Raw genomic sequence first — 21575 nt, forward strand, 5'->3', positions numbered from 1 at the left:
TCTTAGGTATATCTGGTATGAATGAATGTCTAAAGGGGTGGATTAAATGGTGGACACGAATGAAATGATAGATTTCTTCAATTGCTTTGTAGGAAAACCAGTATCACACTTAACATAATTTTGCTAAATCCATGGCTGTATTCATTTGGTACTTAAACATATTGTGGTGCTTTCTCATTGAATTTAAACTCCACTTGTGAAAAGGGGATGAACATTACTCTTCACATTTACACAAAAGAGAGCAAAGAGTATTCTAGTGATTTGCCGAAGGTCACATTCCAGTGCAGAAGATTGTAAACTTCTTAAGGATAGGTATTATCTTACTGTTGTTATTATTATTACTATTTTAGTCTCTGGTGGTGCTGAATAAAAGTTTGAATGAATGAAGGGATAGAGTTGGGTTAGCTGAGAGCAAGAATGAAAAGGTTTTTTTAAAAATTAATTACTTTGTTTTAATTGGAGGCTAATTACTTTATAATATTGTGGTGGTTTTTGCCATCCATTGACATGAATCAGCCACGGGTGTACATGTGTCCCCCATCCCGAACCCCCCTCGCACCTCCCTCCCCACCCCATCCCTCTGGGTCGTCCCAGTGCACCGGCTTTGAGTGCCCTGTGCCCTGTTTCATGTGTCGAACTTGGACTGGTGATCTATTTCACACATGGTAGTATACACATTTCACTGCTAGGGAATGAAAAGTTTTTGTACCTCCGCAAGGGTGGTGTTGTTTCTGCCTCCCGCTGCCCCCGTTTACAGCGTCATTTGTAATTGGCTTTCTGATGTTTTTCTCCAGGTAGTAGTTGCATTTTTCTTTATTAGAGCTAATTTTCTCATGTTTGAATTGTTTGACAGTTTTAGGATTAGACTTTCATTTCTCATATTCAAATTTTGAATAAACTAGTAAAACACTTGACATGTTTTCGAATGAAGTCTAATACTTCCATATGTAGGCTTGCATATAATTTAAATAATGAACTGTCTTGTATTTGGATGGATAATAGGGCAAGTTATTATTTTCAATGTTATCAAATCTTATAATGTGAGAAACTAAGCATGTTTCTTAAACCAGTTCTTGTTCAGCTGCTCCGTCATGTATAATGATATAGAAATGGGCATGGGTTCTGGGAACTGATAGTATTTAAGATGAAGAACCAGGAGAGGCTGCTTCGATTTGCCATTTAAGTGACCCTGTGTCACTGAGCACATCGAATCTTGATTCCTAGGTTGAGCCACTGACATTTGATTCCTTATTTTTAATAGGTTCAGTGTTATAAATTGGGCTTCCAATCCCATTTCATATCTTAAAATACCTAAAAACTGAATAGTAAAATAAGGGAAAGTGAATGCCCCCCAAAATTTTTATATAGACTTTTTATTTGGGGATATCAAATACTTAATAAAAAGCTTTTTCACCCATAATCTTCTCTGAAGGTTTTTCTGCATAAAAACATTTGACCATGTTTTTCCCTGGCTGCCTCATTGTTTCACTTTTTTATTGTAGTAAAATATACAAATCAGAATTCACCATTTTAACCATTTTTAAGCATGTGGTTCAGTGGCATGAGGTGCATTGGCATTGTGGTGCAGCCATCACCACTGTCCATCTCCAGAACTTGTTCATGATGTCAGAGTGAAGCTCTGTGCCCATTATGCAGCTGTTTCCATTTCTGATCCCCCTCTCTTCTCAGACCTGGGCGGCCACCACTCTAATGTCTGTCTTTAAACATTTGACAACTCTCAGTGCCTCACAGAAGTGGAAACGTACACTATTTGTCTTTTGTGTCTGGCTTATTCCACTTAGGATAGTGTCTTCAGGGTTCATTCATATTCATATTCAAATTCGTCAGAATTCGATTCCTTTTTGAAGGCCGAATCATACTCCGTTGTCTGTATATGCCACGTTTTATTTGTCCACTCACCCGCCCGTGGGCGTTTAGCTTGTTTCCACCATTGGGCTCTTGTGAATAATGCTGCTCTGAATACGCGTAGACAGTTACCAGCTTTCAATTCCTCTTCTTCAGGGTTGTACCTAATAGTTTGTGCCGCTTGGTTCCCTATCTGTGTATTGCTCCTCCCGTCTTCCCTCTTCCCGCTGGTAACCGTTAGCTTGTTCTTTGTATCTGTGAGTCTAGTTAGAACTAGTTCGTTGTATTTTTTAAGATTCCATATATCAGTGATATTATACAGTATTTGTCTTTCTCTGTCTGACTTAGTTCACTTAGCCTAATGCCCTCCCAGCCCATTCATGTTGCTGCAAATGGCAAGATTTCATTGTTTTTTACACCACATCTTCTGTATCCATCATCTGTTCATGGACACTTAGATTGTTTCATTTCTTTTGAATAGGTACACCTAGAATGGAATCGTTGGTTCACATGGTAATTCTGTGCTTAGTTTTGGAGGCCCCTCTATGCTGCTGTTCACAGTGGCTGCACCATTTCACATTCCCTCCTGCAGTGCACAAGGGCTCCCATCTCCACATCCTCGCCCATACCTTCCACCTTTCTTTCCTTCCTCTCTTTTTCCCTCCCTCCTTCCCTCCTTTCTTTCTCCTCCTCTTCTTTCCCTTTCCCTTCCTTTTTCTTTTCTGGCTGCTTGCCTTCTTTCAGATACTGACTCTCACCTTGCTCTCTGGTCTCACTCTCCTGTCCATTCTCCATCCTGTGGTCCATACCCTTATTTCTTCACTGTCATTTTAGCTGGAGTTTGGGAAAGAGCAGGGATTGCACATTCAGTGTATCATTGTAACTGGGTCTATACTATTCTAAATGTGAATAAGTGTAGAATCTATATTCTCAGTCAGTATTTCATTTAAGAAAATTTCAACAAAGACAAACATAATTGCATATTTATAAAAGTTGAGTTGAATATAGTTAATATTCTAGATCAGAAGTTGGCAAACTTTTCCCCTAAGGGGCCAGATAATAAATATTTTCGGCTTTGCAGCTATATAGTGTCTATATTTTTCTGTTTTTTGGACAGCTCTTTAAAAGTGTAAAAAATATTCTTAACTTAGTCTGAGGCTTGCTTTTGGCTCAGAGGCTACAGTTTGCTGAACCCCTGTTCTGGATTTATTTGCAGTGATCTTATTAGGCAAAATGACCCAGTATTGATGAAGAAGTTCTTTCCTTAATGTTTTTCTTAATAGAAGTGCAAGCTTTAATACTGTTAAGGTGATTTGGGTTTTTTGAATAAAGTACTGCAAGTTAATATTTATTATTTTAATTTTCAGATGGTGACCCTGATAACTATATTGCTTACTATCGGAGAGCTACTGTCTTTTTAGCTATGGGCAAATCAAAAGCAGCACTTCCTGATTTAACTAAAGTGATTGAATTGAAGATGGATTTCACTGCAGTAAGTGCACCTAAACTTTCTTAAAAGGAAAACTTAAGGAAACTTGGAAGAGGTAATTTGTTTCTTAAGGTGAAAGTTGGCGTGCTAGGCATAGCTGGAGGGTGTAGAAAGCCACTGGGATGTGGTGGACTGGGCAACAAGAGAGATTCAGTCCTCGGAACACAGTGTGTGAAGGAGGCACAGTGGAGTGGGACATTAGGTGATTTTCAGGAGCATTGCAGGCAGATTCTTTACCATCTGAGCTACCAGGAAAGGCCGGGAATACTGGAGTGGGTAGCCTATCCCTTCTCCAGGGGATCTTGTCAATCCAGGAGTCCAACAGGGATCTCCTGCATTGCAGGCAGATTCTTTACCAGCTGAGCCACCAGAGAAGCCTGGAAGTGTGGCAGTGATGTCAGCTCTGTGGTTTGGAAAGGTATCTGGGTGGAGGATGGGTGCAGGCTGAGAAATGAGCTGATTGAGAAGCTGTTGAATTAAGAGGCTGTCAGGTGACTGACGGCAGTTTCAATTAAGGCCGTAGTGGGAAGACTAAAGTTTTAAAGAGGGAGCAACGCAATTAAATAGTGGTCTGTGATGAGGATACAGTGTGAATTAGACAGAGTCCTGCTCTGAACCAACACTCAAGCTTCAGAAGTGGAGGAATTTATGGTCTAATAGGATATCTTGACAGTTGGCAGGTCACTGTAATGGCTTAAAATAATAGGACCCAATTATATTGTCTCACAATTTGGCAGTTCATTTATTTGTGTGTTTGTGTCCTGCTGTAATCCAGAAAGGATTTGAGATGACTGATTAGATGTGGGTGAATGTTTGGCTTGAAATAATTGTATTATTTTAAGATGGAGTTCACAAGTGTCAAATTTTATTACTTTACCCAACTAAACATAACTGTCCACAAAGGTTAAGTAGCTCATTTTCCTAGTATTATAGTATTTATTAGCCAGTTGAAGTGGCTTTAATTTTGCTTTTTATGTGTGTTGATGCATTTAACAAAGGATTAGGGAAATTTTTATGTACTGTGAAAGTAATATATGTCTTAGTCAAATATTGGTGTGGTTTCTGTCTTATGGTAGACATTCATCATCTGAGAGTTGGTATTCTTGGAAGAGATGGGACTGTGCACATCAGAAGAGGAATATCAGAGTTGACTGATGGATGTTAAAGAGGCATTGTTATTCTGGTTATAGTGGAGTAAATGTGTGCAATTAAGAGTTAATAAAAAAACAAAAACTATGTCCAGAGCTTTGATTGGTAAAGTCCCAAGTTAAACAAGTTTTATTAGAATTGCAAAAAGTTATTATGATGGCTTAAAGTACTTTTAAAGTGAGATATAACTCACATATCATCAAATTTACCCTTTTTTAAAGTGTGTAATTTGGCAGCTTTTATTGTAGTATATTCACAAGGTTCTGCAAACATCACTGTTATCTAGCTCCAGAACATTTTTATTAGCCCCAAGGAAGCCCTATTCCCATTAGCTGTCACCTCCCACTTCTGTCCTAGCCCTTGGCAACCACTTCTCTCTGTCTCTATGGATTTGTCTGTCTTGGATATTTCATATGAACAGAATCATACAATGCACCGCCTTTTGTGTCTGACTTCTTTCACTTAGTGTAATGTTTTCAAGGTTCATCAACATTGTAGCATCTGTCAGTACTTCATATCTTTTTATGCCTGAATAATATTCTATTGTATGGACATATCATATTTGCTTCTTAATTAGTTGATGGGAATTTGGCTTGTTCTACTTTCTGGCTGTTGCTTTGAGCATTCATGTCCAAGATTCTATTTATTTGATATAATAAAAAATATTTTTAAGGAAGCAGACTCTAACAAAATTTATAAATAGTCATTGGTTCTAGGAATTATTCTCAGAGGGCCAAGTGATGTGGGTATAAGAAAAATTAGTATTTCATTAGCCTATTTAGTTTTATTCTTTGGGTTTGAAGAAAATTTAGTATACTCAGTATATTTTTTTTTTCTTTTTTAGGCAAGATTACAGAGAGGTCACTTATTACTCAAACAAGGAAAACTTGATGAAGCAGAAGATGATTTTAAAAAAGTGGTAAGTTCAGTTTTTATGTGGCTTTGCTAAGATTTATTTTGAGTGAACATACTGAACTTATTTTTTTTATATATTAAGACATTTTAATAGTTTTATACCTGAGAGGGAAAATTGTTTGGTTTGTTTATGTAAGAATCATAGTTCCTAAATTAATATTTAGTGGCTGACATCAAAGAATCACTTTAACAGATGGAAGGTAAAGTGTATGGAACAGATAAATAATCCTCACTCAGTTTATACAGCTCATGTTCTGCTTTGTCCTCCATGAGATCTAGAGATGTCAGCTGAGCTATTCTGAAAGTTGCCTGAGTGACCCAGGAAACCCTTTATCTGATTTGAAAGGGATAGTGAAACAGATTTGCAACAGGAAATTTTGTAACCAGCCACTTAGCTACTTTACAAAATGTAAATCATTTTGGATTTGTTGAGGAGATGTTACAGGTTACATGGAATTGAAGGGATTATACCCTGAAAAAGGATTTGAAGAGACACAGCTAGCTGGTGTCTTTATACCTTCAGGGGGCTTGTTTTAAGACCCACTTGTTTTGTTCCACATGGATTTGATTCTGGAGTGTTCATATATACACATATGTGTGTGTGTGTGTATGTCTTTCATTGTTCATTATTTGCATTTTTATAGTTTATCCAAATGCTTAATTACTATGATGATAACCACTATGAAAATAAAAGTAAAACTTCCGTTTGCCTAACCTTTGTCACAATACTCAGTCACATGCAGACAAATCCAGAACACATTAGATATTAATTGTATTGAATCAGAAGCTGACACTCTTGGTCTTAATAAAATTCAATGTCGTTTTCAGCATTTTGCCATCATTTATCTTTTGTGCTGTATTGACTCCTCAATCCAAAACCCTGTGGTACACTGTTCAGCATCGCACACCGATGAGGTCTGCCTGGAGGGCACCTGACACATTGCCATTTTGCCCCCGTCTTTCACTGAAACACGTTAGCTGATCGGCAGCTCTGTCCAGAAGGCCCTGTGCCTTCAGAGGAGGCTCCAGGCCTGCAAGGTAGTCAGCATGCCCGTGGGACAGATGCTCCGGGTCAGACAGTCTTTAGCAAACGGGAGGTTTCTCAGACTGTGAGCTTCATAGATCAGGTGCCATAAAAGAAGGCATCTCCTGACCTGAAGAGAGAGATGTGACAGGGAGGGAGGAAGCAAGTGCCCAGGCCTCAGTGGGCACTGGGGCAGGAGACGGTGTGTCCAGTCTTCTGAGGAACCTGGACCAAAACACAGAGGCTCCGCACTGCCCACTGCTGGCTGGACACTTGATCCTCGAGGCCTGCACTTAAGCCATGTTTGTATGCTCTTCTGCTTAAAATAGACAAACAAAAAAATTCAGTGTCATTTTATGTTTATCTAATATTCCCTGCTGCTTGGGAACTTGTTAGAGAGGAGCTTGAAGGACAGGTGGCAGGGAGTCAGTTCAGTTCACTTCAGTCGCTCAGTCGTGTCCAACTCTTTGCGACCCCATGAATCACAGCACACCAGGCCTCCCTGTCCATCACCAACTCCCAGAGTTCACCCAGACTCACATCCATCGAGTCAGCGATGCCATCCAGCCATCTCATCCTCTGTCGTTCCCTTCTCCTCCTGCCCCCAATCCCTCCCAGCATCAGAGTCTTTTTCAATGAGTCAGCTCTTCGCATGAGGTGGCCAAAGTACTGGAATTTCAGCTTCAGCATCATTCTTTCCAAAGAAATCCCAGGGCTGATCTCCTTCAGAATGGACTGGTTGGATCTCCTTGCAGTCCAAAGGACTCTCAAGGGTCTTCTCCAACACCACAGTTCAAAAGCATCAATTCTTCGGCGCTCAGCCTTCTTCACAGTCCAACTCTCACATCCATACATGACCACAGGAAAAACCATAGCCTTGATGGTTTTTCTAGATGGACCTTTGTTGGCAAAGTAATGTCTCTGCTTTTGAATATGCTATCTAGGTTGGACATAACTTTCTTTCCAAGGAGTAAGCGTCTTTTAATTTCATGGATGCAGTCACCATCTGCAGTGATTTTGGAGCCCCAGAACATAAAGTCTGACACTGTTTCCACTGTTTCCTCATCTATTTCCCATGAAGTGATGTACCGGATGTCTGAAAGATGATGCTGTGAAAGGGAGTCAGTAGTACTGGAGAAACTTTACCTGGCCCAGTCCTCTAGACACACAGCAAGTGTTGTGTAAAGATTTGTTAAATGGATGAGTGATAAAACATAATAATTAGTTTCCTTCTTTTTAATAAGTGCTTAAACTTAGAGTTCTTTTTCCAGTTACAAAGACTGGAGTAGCCTTTTAGAAATAACACACTTTAGAATAAAGCTTTAGCACAAATTAGTCCTTACCGGGCATTGGATGTATCCTTTCAGCAATGTGGATGTATCTTGAGTTAATGTCTTTTCTGTCATCAATATTAAAACCTCTCAGGAATGAGAAGGGGACTTTCATGAAACTTCACACTTGTAATTTTTCTCTGACAGTCACACTTCTGCTAATGTGTTCTTAAAACTGCCCTTGCTGCTGTTGTCACAGGGTTCTTCCATGAGAATGTATACCTGTATTGAATGATCTTTCCTTTTTAATTGAAATCTTTATTGAGAGAATTATAGATTCCCATGCAGTTGTAGTCAATAGTACAGAGAGATCCTGTGTACCCTTTACTCAGTAAGCAGTTTTCGCCAATGTTAATATCTTAGGAAACTATTGTATGATATTGTAACCAGGATATTGATGTTGACACAGTCTACCAGTATCTTGACTGTGTTAATGGATACAGGGAAGTGTATAGAATTAAATACACAGAGATAAATGAGTATTCATTTCTTAGATTTTTGTGCATTGATTTTGTATCCTGCAACTTTACCAAATTCATTAATCAGCACCAGTAGTCTTCTGATGGCCTCTTTAGGATTTTCTGTATGTAGTACCTTATTTTCCAATTTAGATTCCTTTTATTTCTTTTTCTTCTCTGATTGCTGTGGCTAGGACTTCCAAAACTATGTTGAATAAAAGTGGTTAGAGTGGGCATCCTTGTCTTGCCCCAAATCTTACAGAAAATGCTTTCAGCTTTTCACTGTTGAGTGTGATGTTAGCTGTGGATTTGTCAGATATGGCCTTTATTATGCTGAGTTATATTCTCTCTATGCCTACTGCCGGGGTCTAGCCCCGGCTGATCCAGGGTATTCGAAGGAGAGATGGCATCGGTGATTTATTTAAATATTAATTAGAGTAATAGCATGAGGATAGCTCAGTAGGAAAATTCAGTGAAGAAAAGAGGCTGAGTAGCTTGGTTTATGCGGAAAATCAATATAACCTGTGACACCAGATTAGCTCTGACCATGGAGGCCGCAGACGCCCTCTCGAATAGCGGAAGGTGCCCCACCTTAGACACCTTCTCGAGTGGGTCTTAGAAGCCCAGGCAAATAAATGGTTGCAGAGGACCTCCGTGCTCCAAATGGAGACTCAGCCGGAATGTGAAAAGAAAGAATGACATGGGGAGACCAAGCTTTGGTGAGCAAGGCCCGTAGCTTTATTTTTTTATTTATTTATTTTTAAAAATTTTATTTTATTTTTAAACTTTACAACATTGTATTAGTTTTGCCAAATATCGAAATGAATTTGCCACAGGTATACATGTGTTCCCCATCCTGAACCCTCCTCCGTCCTCCATCCCCATACCCTCCCTCTGGGTCGTCCCAGTGCACCAGCCCCAAGCATCCAGTATCGTGCATCGAACCTGGACTGGCGACTCGTTTCATACATGATATTATACATGCTTCAATGCCATTCTCCCAAATCTTCCCACCCTCTCCCTCTCCCACAGAATCCATAAGACTGTTCTATACATCAGTGTCTCTTTTGCTGTCTCGTACACAGGTTTATTGTTACCATCTTTCTAAATTCCATATATATGCGTTAGTATACTGTATTGGTGTTTTTCTTTCTGGCTTACTTCACTCTGTATAATCGGCTGCAGTTTCATCCACCTCATTAGAACTGATTCAAATGTATTCTTTTTAATGGCTGAGTAATACTCCATTGTGCATATTTCTTATCCATTCATCTGCTGATGGACATCTAGGTTGCTTCCATGTCCTGGCTATTATGAACAGTGCTGCGATGAACATTGGGGTACACGTGTCTCTTTCCCTTCTGGTTTCCTCAGTGTGTATGCCCAGCAGTGGGATTGTTGGATCATAAGGTAGTTTTATTTCCAGTTTTTTAAGGAATCTCCACACTGTTCTCCATAGTGGCTGTACTAGTTTGCATTCCCACCAACAGTGTAAGAGGGTTCCCTTTTCTCCACACCCTCTCCAGCATTTATTGCTTGTAGACTTTTGGATCGCGGCCATTCTGACTGGTGTGAAATGGTACCTCATAGTGGTTTTGATTTGCATTTCTCTGATAATGAGTGGTGTTGAGCATCTTTTCATGTGTTTGTGAGCCATCTGTATGTCTTCTTTGGAGAAATGTCTGTTTAGTTCTTTGGCCCATTTTTTGATTGGGTCATTTATTTTTCTGGAGTTGAGCTGCAGGAGTTGCTTGTATATTTTTGAGATTAGTTGTTTGTCAGTTGCTTCATTTGCTATTATTTTCTTCCATTCTGAAGGCTGCCTTTTCACCTTGCTAATAGTTTCCTTTGTTGTGCAGAGGCTTTTAAGTTTAATTAGGTCCCATTTGTTTATTTTTGCTTTTATTTCCAATATTCTGGGAGGTGGGTCATAGAGGATCCTGCTGTGATGTATGTCGGAGAGTGTTTTGCTTATGTTCTCCTCTAGGAGTTTTATAGTTTCTGGTCTTACATTTAGATCTTTAATCCATTTTGAGTTTATTTTTGTGTATGGTGTTAGAAAGTGTTCTAGTTTCATTCTTTTACAAGTGGTTGACCGGTTTTCTCAGCACCACTTGTTAAAGAGATTGTCTTTGATCCATTGTATATTCTTGCCTCCTTTGTCAAAGATAAGGTGTCCATATGTATGTGGATTTATCTCTGGGCTTTCTATTTTGTTCCATTGATCTATATTTCTGTCTTTGTGCCAGTACTACCATACTGTCTTGATAACTGTGGCTTTGTAGTAGAGCCTGAAGTCAGGCAGGTTGATTCCTCCAGTTCCATTCTTCTTTCTCAAGATAGCTTTGGCTATTCGAGGTTTTTTGTATTTCCATACAAATTGTGAAATTATTTGTTCTAGCTCTGTGAAGAATACCGTTGGTAGCTTGGATAGGGATTGCATTGAATCTATAAATTGCTTTGGGTAGTATACTCATTTTCACTATATTGATTCTTCCGATCCATGAACATGGTGTATTTCTCCATCTATTAGTGTCCTCTTTGATTTCTTTCACCAGTGTTTTATAGTTTTCTATATATAGGTCTTTAGTTTCTTTAGGTACATATATTCCTAAGAATATATTTTATTCTTTCCGTTGCAATGATGAATGGAATTGTTTCCTTAATTTCTCTTTCTGTTTTCTCATTATTAGTGTATAGGAATGCAAGGGATTTCTGTGTGTTGATTTTATATCCTGCAACTTTACTATAGTCATTGATTAATTCTAGAAATTTTCTGGTGGAGTCTTTAGGGTTTTCTATGTAGAGGATCATGTCATCTGCAAATAGTGAGAGTTTTACTTCTTCTTTTTCAATTTGGATTCCTTTTATTTCTTTTTCTGCTCTGATTGCTGTGGCCAAAACTTCCAAAACTATGTTGAATAGTAATGGTGAAAGTGGGCACCCTTGTCTTGTTCCTGACTTTAGAGGAAATGCTTTCAGTTTTTCACCATTGAGGATAATGTTTGCTGTGGGTTTGTCATATATAGCTTTTATTATGTTGAGGTATGTTTCTTCTATTCCTGCTTTCTGGAGAGTTTTTATCATAAATGGATGTTGAATTTTGTCAAAGGCTTTCTCTGCATCTATTGAGATGATCATATGGTTTTTATTTTTCAATTTGTTAATGTGGTGTATTACATTGATTGATTTGTGGATATTGAAGAATCCTTGCATCCCTGGGATAAAGCCCACTTGGTCATGGTGTATGATCTTTTTAATGTGTTGTTGGATTCTGATTGCTAGAATTTTGTTGAGGATTTTTGCATCTATTTTCATCAGTGATATTGGCCTGTAGTTTTCTTTTTTTGTGGGATCATTGTCAGGTTTTGGTATTAGGGTGATGGTGGCCTCATAGAATGAGTTTGGAAGTTTACCTTCCTCTGCAAATTTCTGGAAGAGTTTGAGCAGGATAGGTGTTAGCTCTTCTCTAAATTTTTAGTAGAATTCAGCTGTGAAGCCGTCTGGACCTGGGCTTTTATTTGCTGGAAGATTTTTGATTACAGTTTCAATTTCTGTGCTTGTGATGGGTCTGTTAAGATTTTCTATTTCTTCCTGGTCCAGTTTTGGAAAGTTGTACTTTTCTAAGAATTTGTCTATTTCTTCCACGTTGTCCATTTTATTGGCATATAATTGCTGATAGTAGTCTCTTATGAGCCTTTGTATTTCTTTGTTGTCTGTTGTGATCTCTCCAGTTTCATTTCTTAATTTTGTTGATTTGATTTTTCTCCCTTTGTTTCTTGATGAGTCTGGCTAATGGTTTGTCAATTTTATTTATCCTTTCAAAGAACCAGCTTTTGGCTTTGTTGATTTTTGCTATGGTCTCTTTTGTTTCTTTTGCATTTATTTCTGCCCTAATTTTTAAGATTTCTTTCCTTTTACTAACCCTGGGGTTCTTCATTTCTTCCTTTTCTAGTTGCTTTAGGTGTAGGGTTAGGTTATTTATTTGACTTTTTTCTTGTTTCTTGAGGTATGCCTGTATTGCTATGAACTTTCCCCTTAGGACTGCTTTTACAGTGTCCCACAGGTTTTGGGTTGTTGTGTTTTCATTTTCATTCGTTTCTATGCAAATTTTGATTTCTTTTTTGATTTCATCTGTGATTTGTTGGTTATTCAGCAGCGTGTTGTTCAGCCTCCAGATGTTGGAATTTTTAATAGGTTTTCTCCTGTAATTGAGATCTAATCTTACTGCATTGTGGTCAGAAAAGATGCCTGGAATGATTTCAATTTTTTTGAATTTACCAAGGCTAGATTTATGGCCCAGGATGTGATCTATCCTGGAGAAGGTTCCATGTGCATCTGAGAAAAAGGTGAAATTCATTGTTTTGGGATGAAATATCCTATAGATATCAATTAGGTCTAACTGGTCTATTGTATCGTTTAAAGTTTGTGTTTCCTTGTTAATTTTCTGTTTAGTTGATCTATCCATAGGTATGAGTGGGATATTAAAGTCTCCCACTATTATTGTGTTATTGTTAATTTCTCCTTTCATACTTGTTAGCATTTGTCTTACATATTGCGGTGCTCCTGTGTTGGGTGCATATATATTTATAATTGTTATATCTTCTTCTTGGATTGATCCTTTGATCATTATGTAGTGACCATCTTTGTCTCTTTTCACAGCCTTTGTTTTAAAGTCTATTTTATCTGATATGAGTATTGCTACTCCTGCTTTCTTTTGGTCCCTATTTGCATGGAAAATCTTTTTCCAGCCCTTCACTTTCCGTAGCTTTATTTTCAACCAGGGCTTTTATACCCGAAGTTACACATAGAGGATAATAGGAGATGTGAAATCATGCAAAGTCAGCAGTCTTTGATCCTTATCGAAACCAGGGTTTCTTTCCTGCAAATTTATCGTATACAAATGGTTTAGGTGATTTACATCATCTTCTGGCCAGAAGGCCTATTAACATTTTATGACTCTTGACAAAGATTTGTCAACCGTAAGACTTATTTTCTCTAAGAGTAATTATTTTAAGGTTTGGCGCCATCCTCCGAAGGTGTTAGATAAAGTTGCATTCCTATAGGGCAGAGGTGCAGTGGGTTTACAACAAAGGAAAAAATTTATTACCTTAAGGGTCTAAAGTTGCTAACACCAAGGCCACTACTTATTTTTTCTTCATACCAACTATATTAACTAATACACATTCAAGGATACAATACAGGGGATGTGGAAACTTGGCAGCAAGCATTGGCTCATCAATGAAATCTTTTAGTAGTTTTATTCTGACAGTTTCTAACTCTCTGAGAGGCTCTAAGCTATTTGAATATCTTAAGCTTCCCGTGCCTCTCGAGGCTGGGAGACTGTATGCATAGCTGTAGGAGTCCGGGTAAACTTGTCAGGCGAGTTAGAGAGCTATCTGAGGGGTTTGGATTTAAACACTCCTAATGTCCAGGAACTTTATTAATTGGAGCTGTAAGTTAACTGTTTGTCAGAGACAGCGAGATGGTGGTGGGGGACAGCCCCCAGTAAAGTCAGAGGTGAGAGCACAAAGCAATAAAGTAGGCAGACTCTGGTTTTTGTGGGGTAGATGCTTGAGAATATCCAGGGGGGACTCCTGAGGCTCGATCCCGCCTTTGCGTATGCCGAGCCTCCTTCCTCATGACCTTTGCCATGAGTGGAGTGCCTCTCTCTCGCTGGCTCCTGGCAGCCTACTTTATGAAGAGTTTTTTTTGGTAATTATTAATAAATGTTGAGTTTTAGCAAAAGCCTTTTTTTGCATCTATTGAGATGATCATATGGCTTTTATTCTTTGTCAGTGTGGTATATCACATTGATTTGCAGATGTTGAAAAGCCCTTGTATTCCTTGAATAAATCCCACTTAATCATGGTGTATGATCCTTTTAATGTGTTGTTGGAGACAGTCTGCTAGTATTTTGTTGAGGATTTTTGCATGTGTTCATTATTATTTTTTTCTCTGTAAGATAGTGACCATGGTAAATAAGAAATAAAGTATTGTAAAATAGGTAAAGGTTTGCCTGAAATGTAAAACACCAAAGAAGAGAAGGGATATCAAGAGACATGACAAAAGGAGGGAGGGAAATGCCAGCAGGGTTAACATGAGAGGGTAGTTGAGAAGAGTCAGCACCCTTGGGAAAAGAGTTGAAACTCTCCCGAGTTATAAGTTTCAATCTTTAGTTTGTTCCTCAAACTTCTTTCTTAAACCTCTTTGGAGGAATCCTGTCTCTCTCATCCCCGGCCCCTGGCCCTGATGAGGCCCCGATGCCCTGAGCCCTCCTCTTCTCCCGTCCCCACTGTCTGACCATGGAGTGAGGCCAAGTCCTCCACCCTCCCCCTGCCCCTCCCTCACCTGCCTCCATGGAGGATTGTGTGGAGGAGGACAGACTCTACCCTTTGGGAGAGAAGAGATGCAAATCCCATCCAGAAGCGGCAGTTACCAATAAGCATCTACCTTTACCCAGAGTAAAGTGACGGTACACACACGTTTAATACCCGCTCCAGCGTGGTTCATCGGAAGGATTCGGCTACCCCGAGGATGGTAAAACAAAGACAAGCATGCCATGGCCCAGAGCAGAGCAGCTTCCTTCAACTTGGACAGTTTAGTCACACAGGGAAAACCCACCCCAGAGTGAGCTGAGGTTACCAGTTTGTAGTTAGCTATGAATATTTGGAGTCCTAGCCATTCCTTCAAAAACCAAAGATTAAAACAACAGAAAAAATATCTGAAGTATCCTCTAAGAAACAAAATGGAGAAATGCAGACCCTTTACCAAGAATTAATGTTCTTAAGGTTTCTAATCTGCAGTATTCTCTCCTACCAGTTAGCTTGTGGAGGTGTTTTTTAAACATGAGTCCACTAAAAGGGGAAATGGTGTGATTGGAGAATTGAAGGAGAGACATTTCTAGAAATAACCTACTGGCATTTGCACCTCACCCAAAATGGGAGAGAGCCCATTAACTACAATTTCCATCTTAGTAGAAACACTAGATTTCAGGAGTTAAATATAACTGTAATCTCAAAAAATTTTATAAAAAATGAGTAGTTTCTTAATGTAGGCACTTTTTTTTCCTGAGCCATTAGGCTTAAGATTTTTCCATCTGGAGGAAGAAACTGTTAAGAGTGACTGCTAGAGGCCCGGCTGGGGGCGGGAATGAGCTGTAAGCAGACACAGGGATCTTACTGAGGTGGCAGAAACGGTCTAAAACTGTGGCAATGGTTGCATGCTTCATAAGTTTGTTAAAAATCATAAAATTGCACATTCAAAATGAGTGAACTTTATGGCAAATAAACTATACCTTGGTGAAGTTGTCTTAAAAAAAAGAGATACAAACCTCCTAAAACCACTTCATAGGCCTTTTAATAAGCTGTTACTCTCTTATTTTTCTCTGTAAAGTCTTTCTTATTGTGCCTCAACCCCTCTGGCATCAGATTTTTTCTTATACCTCTAAAACACTGCCCTTCCCTTCAGTTTCCCTCTGCCTTTCAGTATTGTGGTACAGTTATTTTATACTTAAAAAATAAATCCTTAAGAAACGTAACTAGAAAGCAAAACACATGGAGCTTGAGTGTTTCTGCAGAGCCGTACGTCAGAGCGTGAGCGCGGTGCGTCCCCTCGTCTCTCCCTTTTCACAGTCCTAAATCCATGTGCTTCCTGGAAAGTTTGGTGCCCCAGTCTTCTGACTCCGGTTCCACTGCCTGCTCTCGTCATCACGTGGGTGGGAATAAAGATGCCTTGGCTGCTGCCTCCCACGGTGATCAGCACCCGGGGCTAGTCGTGGGGGAAGCTGGCTGTGCCTGTGTTTCCCTACTGATCCCCCAATAAACTCGAATGTTCGGAAAGTTCAGATAATTGTGTATGATTGTTAGTCTCAAAAAAAAAAAGCCCTGTTTAGTTTAACTTCTTCTTATTGTTACAGCTCAAGTCAAATCCAAGTGAAAATGAAGAGAAGGAGGCCCAGTCCCAGCTTGTCAAATCTGATGAAATGCAGCGTCTGCGCTCACAAGCACTGGATGCCTTTGAGAGCTCAGATTTTACTGCTGCTATAACCTTCCTTGATAAGATTTTAGAGGTAAGTTGTTTTGCTCTTGCAGCCGACAAGCCTGACAGTTACTGCATTTTCCTGTGAGGTATGTTTATATGCTTTGACATGTTATATACCACAAAAATCCTAGGTAGCATAAAATCAGATCAACTCTGGGGTTTTCCACTCTTAATTGAAAGATGACGTTTATACAGAACAGAAGTTGGGCCTGAAATTTTCAGTGAAAATACTGAAGGTGTGATGGAGTGGGACTTGGTATTTTTATACATCGCTTGCTTTGCTGTGTTTGTTTGCTATTGCATTTTTTGTGGGGTGGGGCAAGAAAACTCTAGAGGTTAGATAATGGGATAAAAGATAAAAGTTGGTTGCAGAAAAAGGAGAAATGATGTTTGGGAGGAAAGATGAATGTTTAGAGTAAGAAGTTTTTAGGGAAGAAGGCAGTTGAAGAGTTGATAGGATTCAGAGGGTTCTAGATACAGAAATCTACATCTGCCTCAGCAAGGACTTAATGACAGAGGAGGGTGTGAGGGTATCAGAAGGAAGTCTAATAACATATTCAAATGGAAGCAATCATAACTCATATTTATCATTTTCACAATGCTTTGTACAGTCTCATTTTATCTTGGTGATAAACTCGTTATGTGTGTAGAATGGCCACTTTCTGATAGTTTTATAGAGGAAATCATGTGAAGTGCAATTTCCAGTGGAAATTCCAGTGAAATTCACAGTTTACTAGATTATTTTGTTAATGCTTTATTAAGAAAACATAAAGTTATGATTTTTACCTTCTAGTAATTATCCGTCTTGATCTGGCTCATTGTCCATGGTGTTTAATTTATGTACAATGTCGATTTTGATATCTTCACGTGAAAAGTTGACGTGACTTTAAAACAGCTCTACGAAATATGTAAAGACACTTACACGGGTCTTATTGGTGGTGAGCTTTTGGATGTGTATTTGGAAGAATAATGGTGGTTAACTAAACATTGTCAACTTTCTGATAAAATGGAAATTGAGATACTTCAGCCTTCTCACATTTTTTTCTATTTTTGTGATATGAGGATTTAATTTCAAGGAGGTAACATTTTATAAGAGTTCATTTAATTTAGTTACTAGTAGAATAAAAATTGTGAACTTAGAACCTAGATTATATTTTTTTGAGACTAGAAATTAGAATTGTTGATTAAGTATAAAAATCCAATTAGATAATATTCTCTTCAAAATAAAAAATGCTTCACTGGAAACCACTTTCTAATAATAAATGCCCTGTTTTCTTATTGTCAGTGTTTTAGAATTATATAATTGAAAGGGGTTTGCAAAAAGGGCCTTGTTAGTGTGTGTATATATATACACATGCACACTCCTTACCCCACTGGAATATATTTAAGACATGTTTCGGGACTTCCCGTGTGGTCCAGTGGCTAAGAATCCACTTGCCAGTGCAGGGGACATGGGTTCAATCCCTGGACTGGGAAGATTCCACACGCCCTGGGGCAACTAAGCAGTTGTGCCACAAACACTGAGTCTGAGCTCTGGAGTCCATGAGCTGCAGCTGCTGGAGCCTGCGCACCCTAAAGCCTGTGCTCCATGGCAAGAGAAGCCACTGCACGGAGGAGCCCCCTCACCACAGCTAGAGAGGAGCCCCCTCACCACAGCTAGAGAGGAGCCTCTGCTCGCCGCAGCTAGAGAAAGCCTGCGTGCAGCAACAAAGACCAGTGCAGACACCCCCCCTCCCCAACAAAAAAAAGTCTTTGGAGAGATTACTTTATCACATCTCATTATTTTTGTCACATTTAAATTGTATCAGAATTTTTAACATTTCTTACAATATAGAAGTCATCACAGTAATTGAGGATGTTCTTTGTTGATAAGATATGCGCGGGGCAGGGATGAATGTACGTAATTTACTGTCTCTTTAAGTCTAGTTCTTTTGTTTCTCAAGGTTTGTGTTTGGGATGCAGAACTTCGAGAACTTCGAGCTGAATGTTTTATAAAAGAAGGGGAACCTAGGAAAGCGATAAGTGACTTAAAAGCTTCATCAAAATTGAAAAACGATAATACTGAGGCATTTTATAAAATCAGCACACTCTACTATGAACTAGGAGACCATGAACTGTCTCTCAGGTTAGTTCTAGTAACATGCACATCTCAATGTCTTTTTAGTGTTTGCAGTAACGGAATACTCCCATTTTCTTTTTAATTTTAACTTTAATAAAATTAGGGTTGGGCTTTTTTCCTATCTATAATTTTGTGTTATTTCTAAGTTATTTTGCTTTTACATAGTCATTTTCATGAAGTATACTCTGTAAGGTAAATAGGAGGGCTATTACTTTGCAGAAGCAAAATAGAGTGTTTAATATATTATCTCTACTTGAGTCATTTTGAACTTGAATTAATTTATGTGTGTGCCTAATACAATGCCATATGTAAAAGTGTATGATAAATTAAGTCAGTGTTAACAGATAAAAAAATACCTTTTGTTGTAATTTCTGTATTTAGTATGGAAAACCGTTTATTAATTATTTTGACATGGAGTATTTTCCTTCTTTAAATATGTAAACAGTGAAGTTCGTGAATGTCTTAAACTTGACCAGGATCATAAAAGGTGTTTTGCACACTATAAACAAGTAAAGAAACTGAATAAGCTGATTGAGTCAGCTGAAGAGCTCATCAAAGAAGGCAGGTAAGGCTGCGCTGTGTGGACGCCTCCACCTTCCCTCTGATGTCTGGTCATGGGCACAGAAGAACTGAACTTACTTTTTCACTCCTGGAGGGTGGAGGATCTTAGATGGCATTGGGGCTTAACAAAACTATCACACTCTTACACTTTTTGAACAGGGCAGAATACAGATGCTGGTAACTGCATAGTATTCTTTTCAGCAGATTTATTATATTTTGCCAACTATTTATTGAATTTCTCCTTTGTCAGGTACTGACCACATACCGGACAGGGAGGAAGGTTAGAAATGAACATGACTATAGTTTTTGGTCTAAGCTTATAGTTTAGTGTGGGAGACAGGCATATAAACCGAGTGTTAAAAGGTACTATATTAACATATCTAGAGTGATGGCGATGTATACAGAGTATGCGGACATTTTCTCTCAGTATAGGATTCAGGGTTAATAGTTCTTTTCTTACAACATCTGAAAAATATTGTATAATTTCTTTCTGGCTTCCGTGGGTCCTGATGAGAAATCCATTGTCCTTCTAATTGTGTTTTTTCCTCCTAAAGATAAGGGGTCATTTTCCTTGGACTGGTGTTAAGATTATTTCCTTATCTTTAGTTTTCAGAAGTTTAATTATGATATATCTCAGCATGGATTTCTTTATGTTTATACTGTTTGGAGTATCCTTAGCTTCTTGGATATGTATGTTTATGTCTCTTGTCAAACTTGGCAAGTTTCCAGCCATTATTTCTGGGAATCCCTTTTCAGCCCAGCCCTCTCTCTGTTTTCCGTCTAGGACTCTGACTGACGTAAATATTTAGTTCAGTTCAGTTCCGTCGCTCAGTCGTGTCCGACACTTTGCGACCCCATGAACCGCAGCACGCCAGGCCTCCCTGTCCATCACCAACTCCCAGAGTTCACTCAAACCCATGTCCATTGAGTCGGGGATGCCATCCAACCATCTCATCCTCTGTTGTCCCCTTCTCCTCCTGCCCTCAATCTTTCCCAGCATCAGGGTCTTTTCAAATGAGTCAGCTCTTTGCATCAGGTGGCTAAAGTATTGGCGTTTCAGCTTCAACATCAGTCCTATCAATGAACACACAGGACTGATCTCCCTTAGGATGGACTGGTTGGATCTCTTTGCAGTCCAGGGGACTCTCAAGAGTCTTCTCCAACACCACAGTTCAAAAGCATCAATTCTTTTGAATTGATGGCACTCACCTTTCTTCACAGTCCAACTCTCATGTTCATACATGACCATAGGAAAAACCATAGCCTTGACTAGATGGATCTTTGTTGACAAAGTAATGTCTCTGCTTTTGAATATGCTATCTAGGTTGGTCAGAACTTTCCTTCCAAGGAGTAAGCGTCTTTTAATTTCATGGCTGCAGTCACCATGTGCAGTGATTTTGGAGCCCAGAAAAATAAAGTCAGCCACTGTTTCCATTGTTTCTCCATCTATCTGCCATGAAGTGATGGGACCAGATGCCCTGATCTTCGTTTTCTGAGTGTTGAGCTTTAAGCCAACTTTTTCACTCTCCTCTTTCACTTTCATCAAGAGGCTTTTTAGTTCTTCTTCACTTTCTGCCATAAGGGTAGTGTCATCTGCATATCTGAGGTTATTGATATTTCTCCCAGCAATCTTGATTCCAGCTTGTGCTTCCTCCAGCCCAGCATTTCTCATGATGTACTCTGCATATAAGTTAAATAAGCAGGGTGACAATATACAGCCTTGATGTACTCCTTTTCCTATTTGGAACCAGTCTGTTCCATGTCCAGTTCTAACTGTTGTTTCTGACCTACATACAGGTTTCTCAAGAGGCAGGTCAAGTGGTCTGGTATTCCCATCTCTTGAAGAATTTTCCACAGTTTATTGTGATCCACACAGTCAAAGGCTTTGGCATAGTCAATAAAGCAGAAGTAGATGTTTTTCTGGAACTCTCTTGCTTTTTCAATGATCCAATGAAGAGTTGGACACGACTGAGCAACTTCCTTTTCACTTTCATGCATTGGAGAAGGAAATGGCAACCCACTCCAGTTTTCTTGCCTGGAGAATCCCAGGGATGGGGGAGCCTGGTGGGCTGCCGTCTATGGGGTCGCAGGGGGTCGGACATGACTGAGGTGATTCAGCAGCAGCAGCAGCAGCGAATGTTGGCAATTTCATCTCTGGTTTCTTTTCCTTTTCTAAACCCGCTTGAACTTCTGGAAGTTCATGGTTCACGTATTGCTGAAGCCTGGCTTGGAGACTTTAAGCATCACTTTAGTAGCATGTGAGATGAGTGCGAGTGTGCGGTAGTTTGAGCAGTCTTTGGCATTGCCTTTCTTTGGGATTGGAATGAAAAGTCACTTTTTCCAGTCCTGTGGCCACTGCTGAATTTCCCAAATTTGCTGGCATATTGAATGCAACACTTTCACAGCATCATCTTTGAGGATTTGAAATAGCTCAACTGGAATTCCATCACTTCCACTAGCTTTGTTCATAGTGATGCTTCCTAAGGCCCACTTGACTTCACATTCTAGGATGTCTGGCTCTAGGTCAGTGATCACACCATCGTTATTATCTGGGTTGTGAAGATCTTTTTTGTACAGTCTTCTGTGTATTCTTGCCACTGCTTCTTAATATCTTCTGCTT

At 39.3% G+C, this 21575-nt stretch overlaps 1 protein-coding gene across 1 annotated transcript in view; it reads left to right on the forward strand.

Moving 5' to 3' along the window:
* The window catches only part of DNAJC3 (DnaJ heat shock protein family (Hsp40) member C3), a 65136-nt gene that overhangs the window by 30201 nt on the left and 13360 nt on the right, over positions 1 to 21575 (forward strand). Inside the window, 5 exon segments of the mRNA NM_174756.3 lie at positions 3234 to 3358; positions 5349 to 5423; positions 16151 to 16303; positions 18219 to 18400; positions 18840 to 18959. Of these exon segments, the coding sequence (NP_777181.1) occupies positions 3234 to 3358; positions 5349 to 5423; positions 16151 to 16303; positions 18219 to 18400; positions 18840 to 18959 (655 nt within the window).

This window comes from Bos taurus, chromosome 12 (assembly GCF_002263795.3).
Source record: "Bos taurus isolate L1 Dominette 01449 registration number 42190680 breed Hereford chromosome 12, ARS-UCD2.0, whole genome shotgun sequence".
NCBI classification, from domain to species: Eukaryota; Metazoa; Chordata; class Mammalia; order Artiodactyla; family Bovidae; genus Bos; species Bos taurus.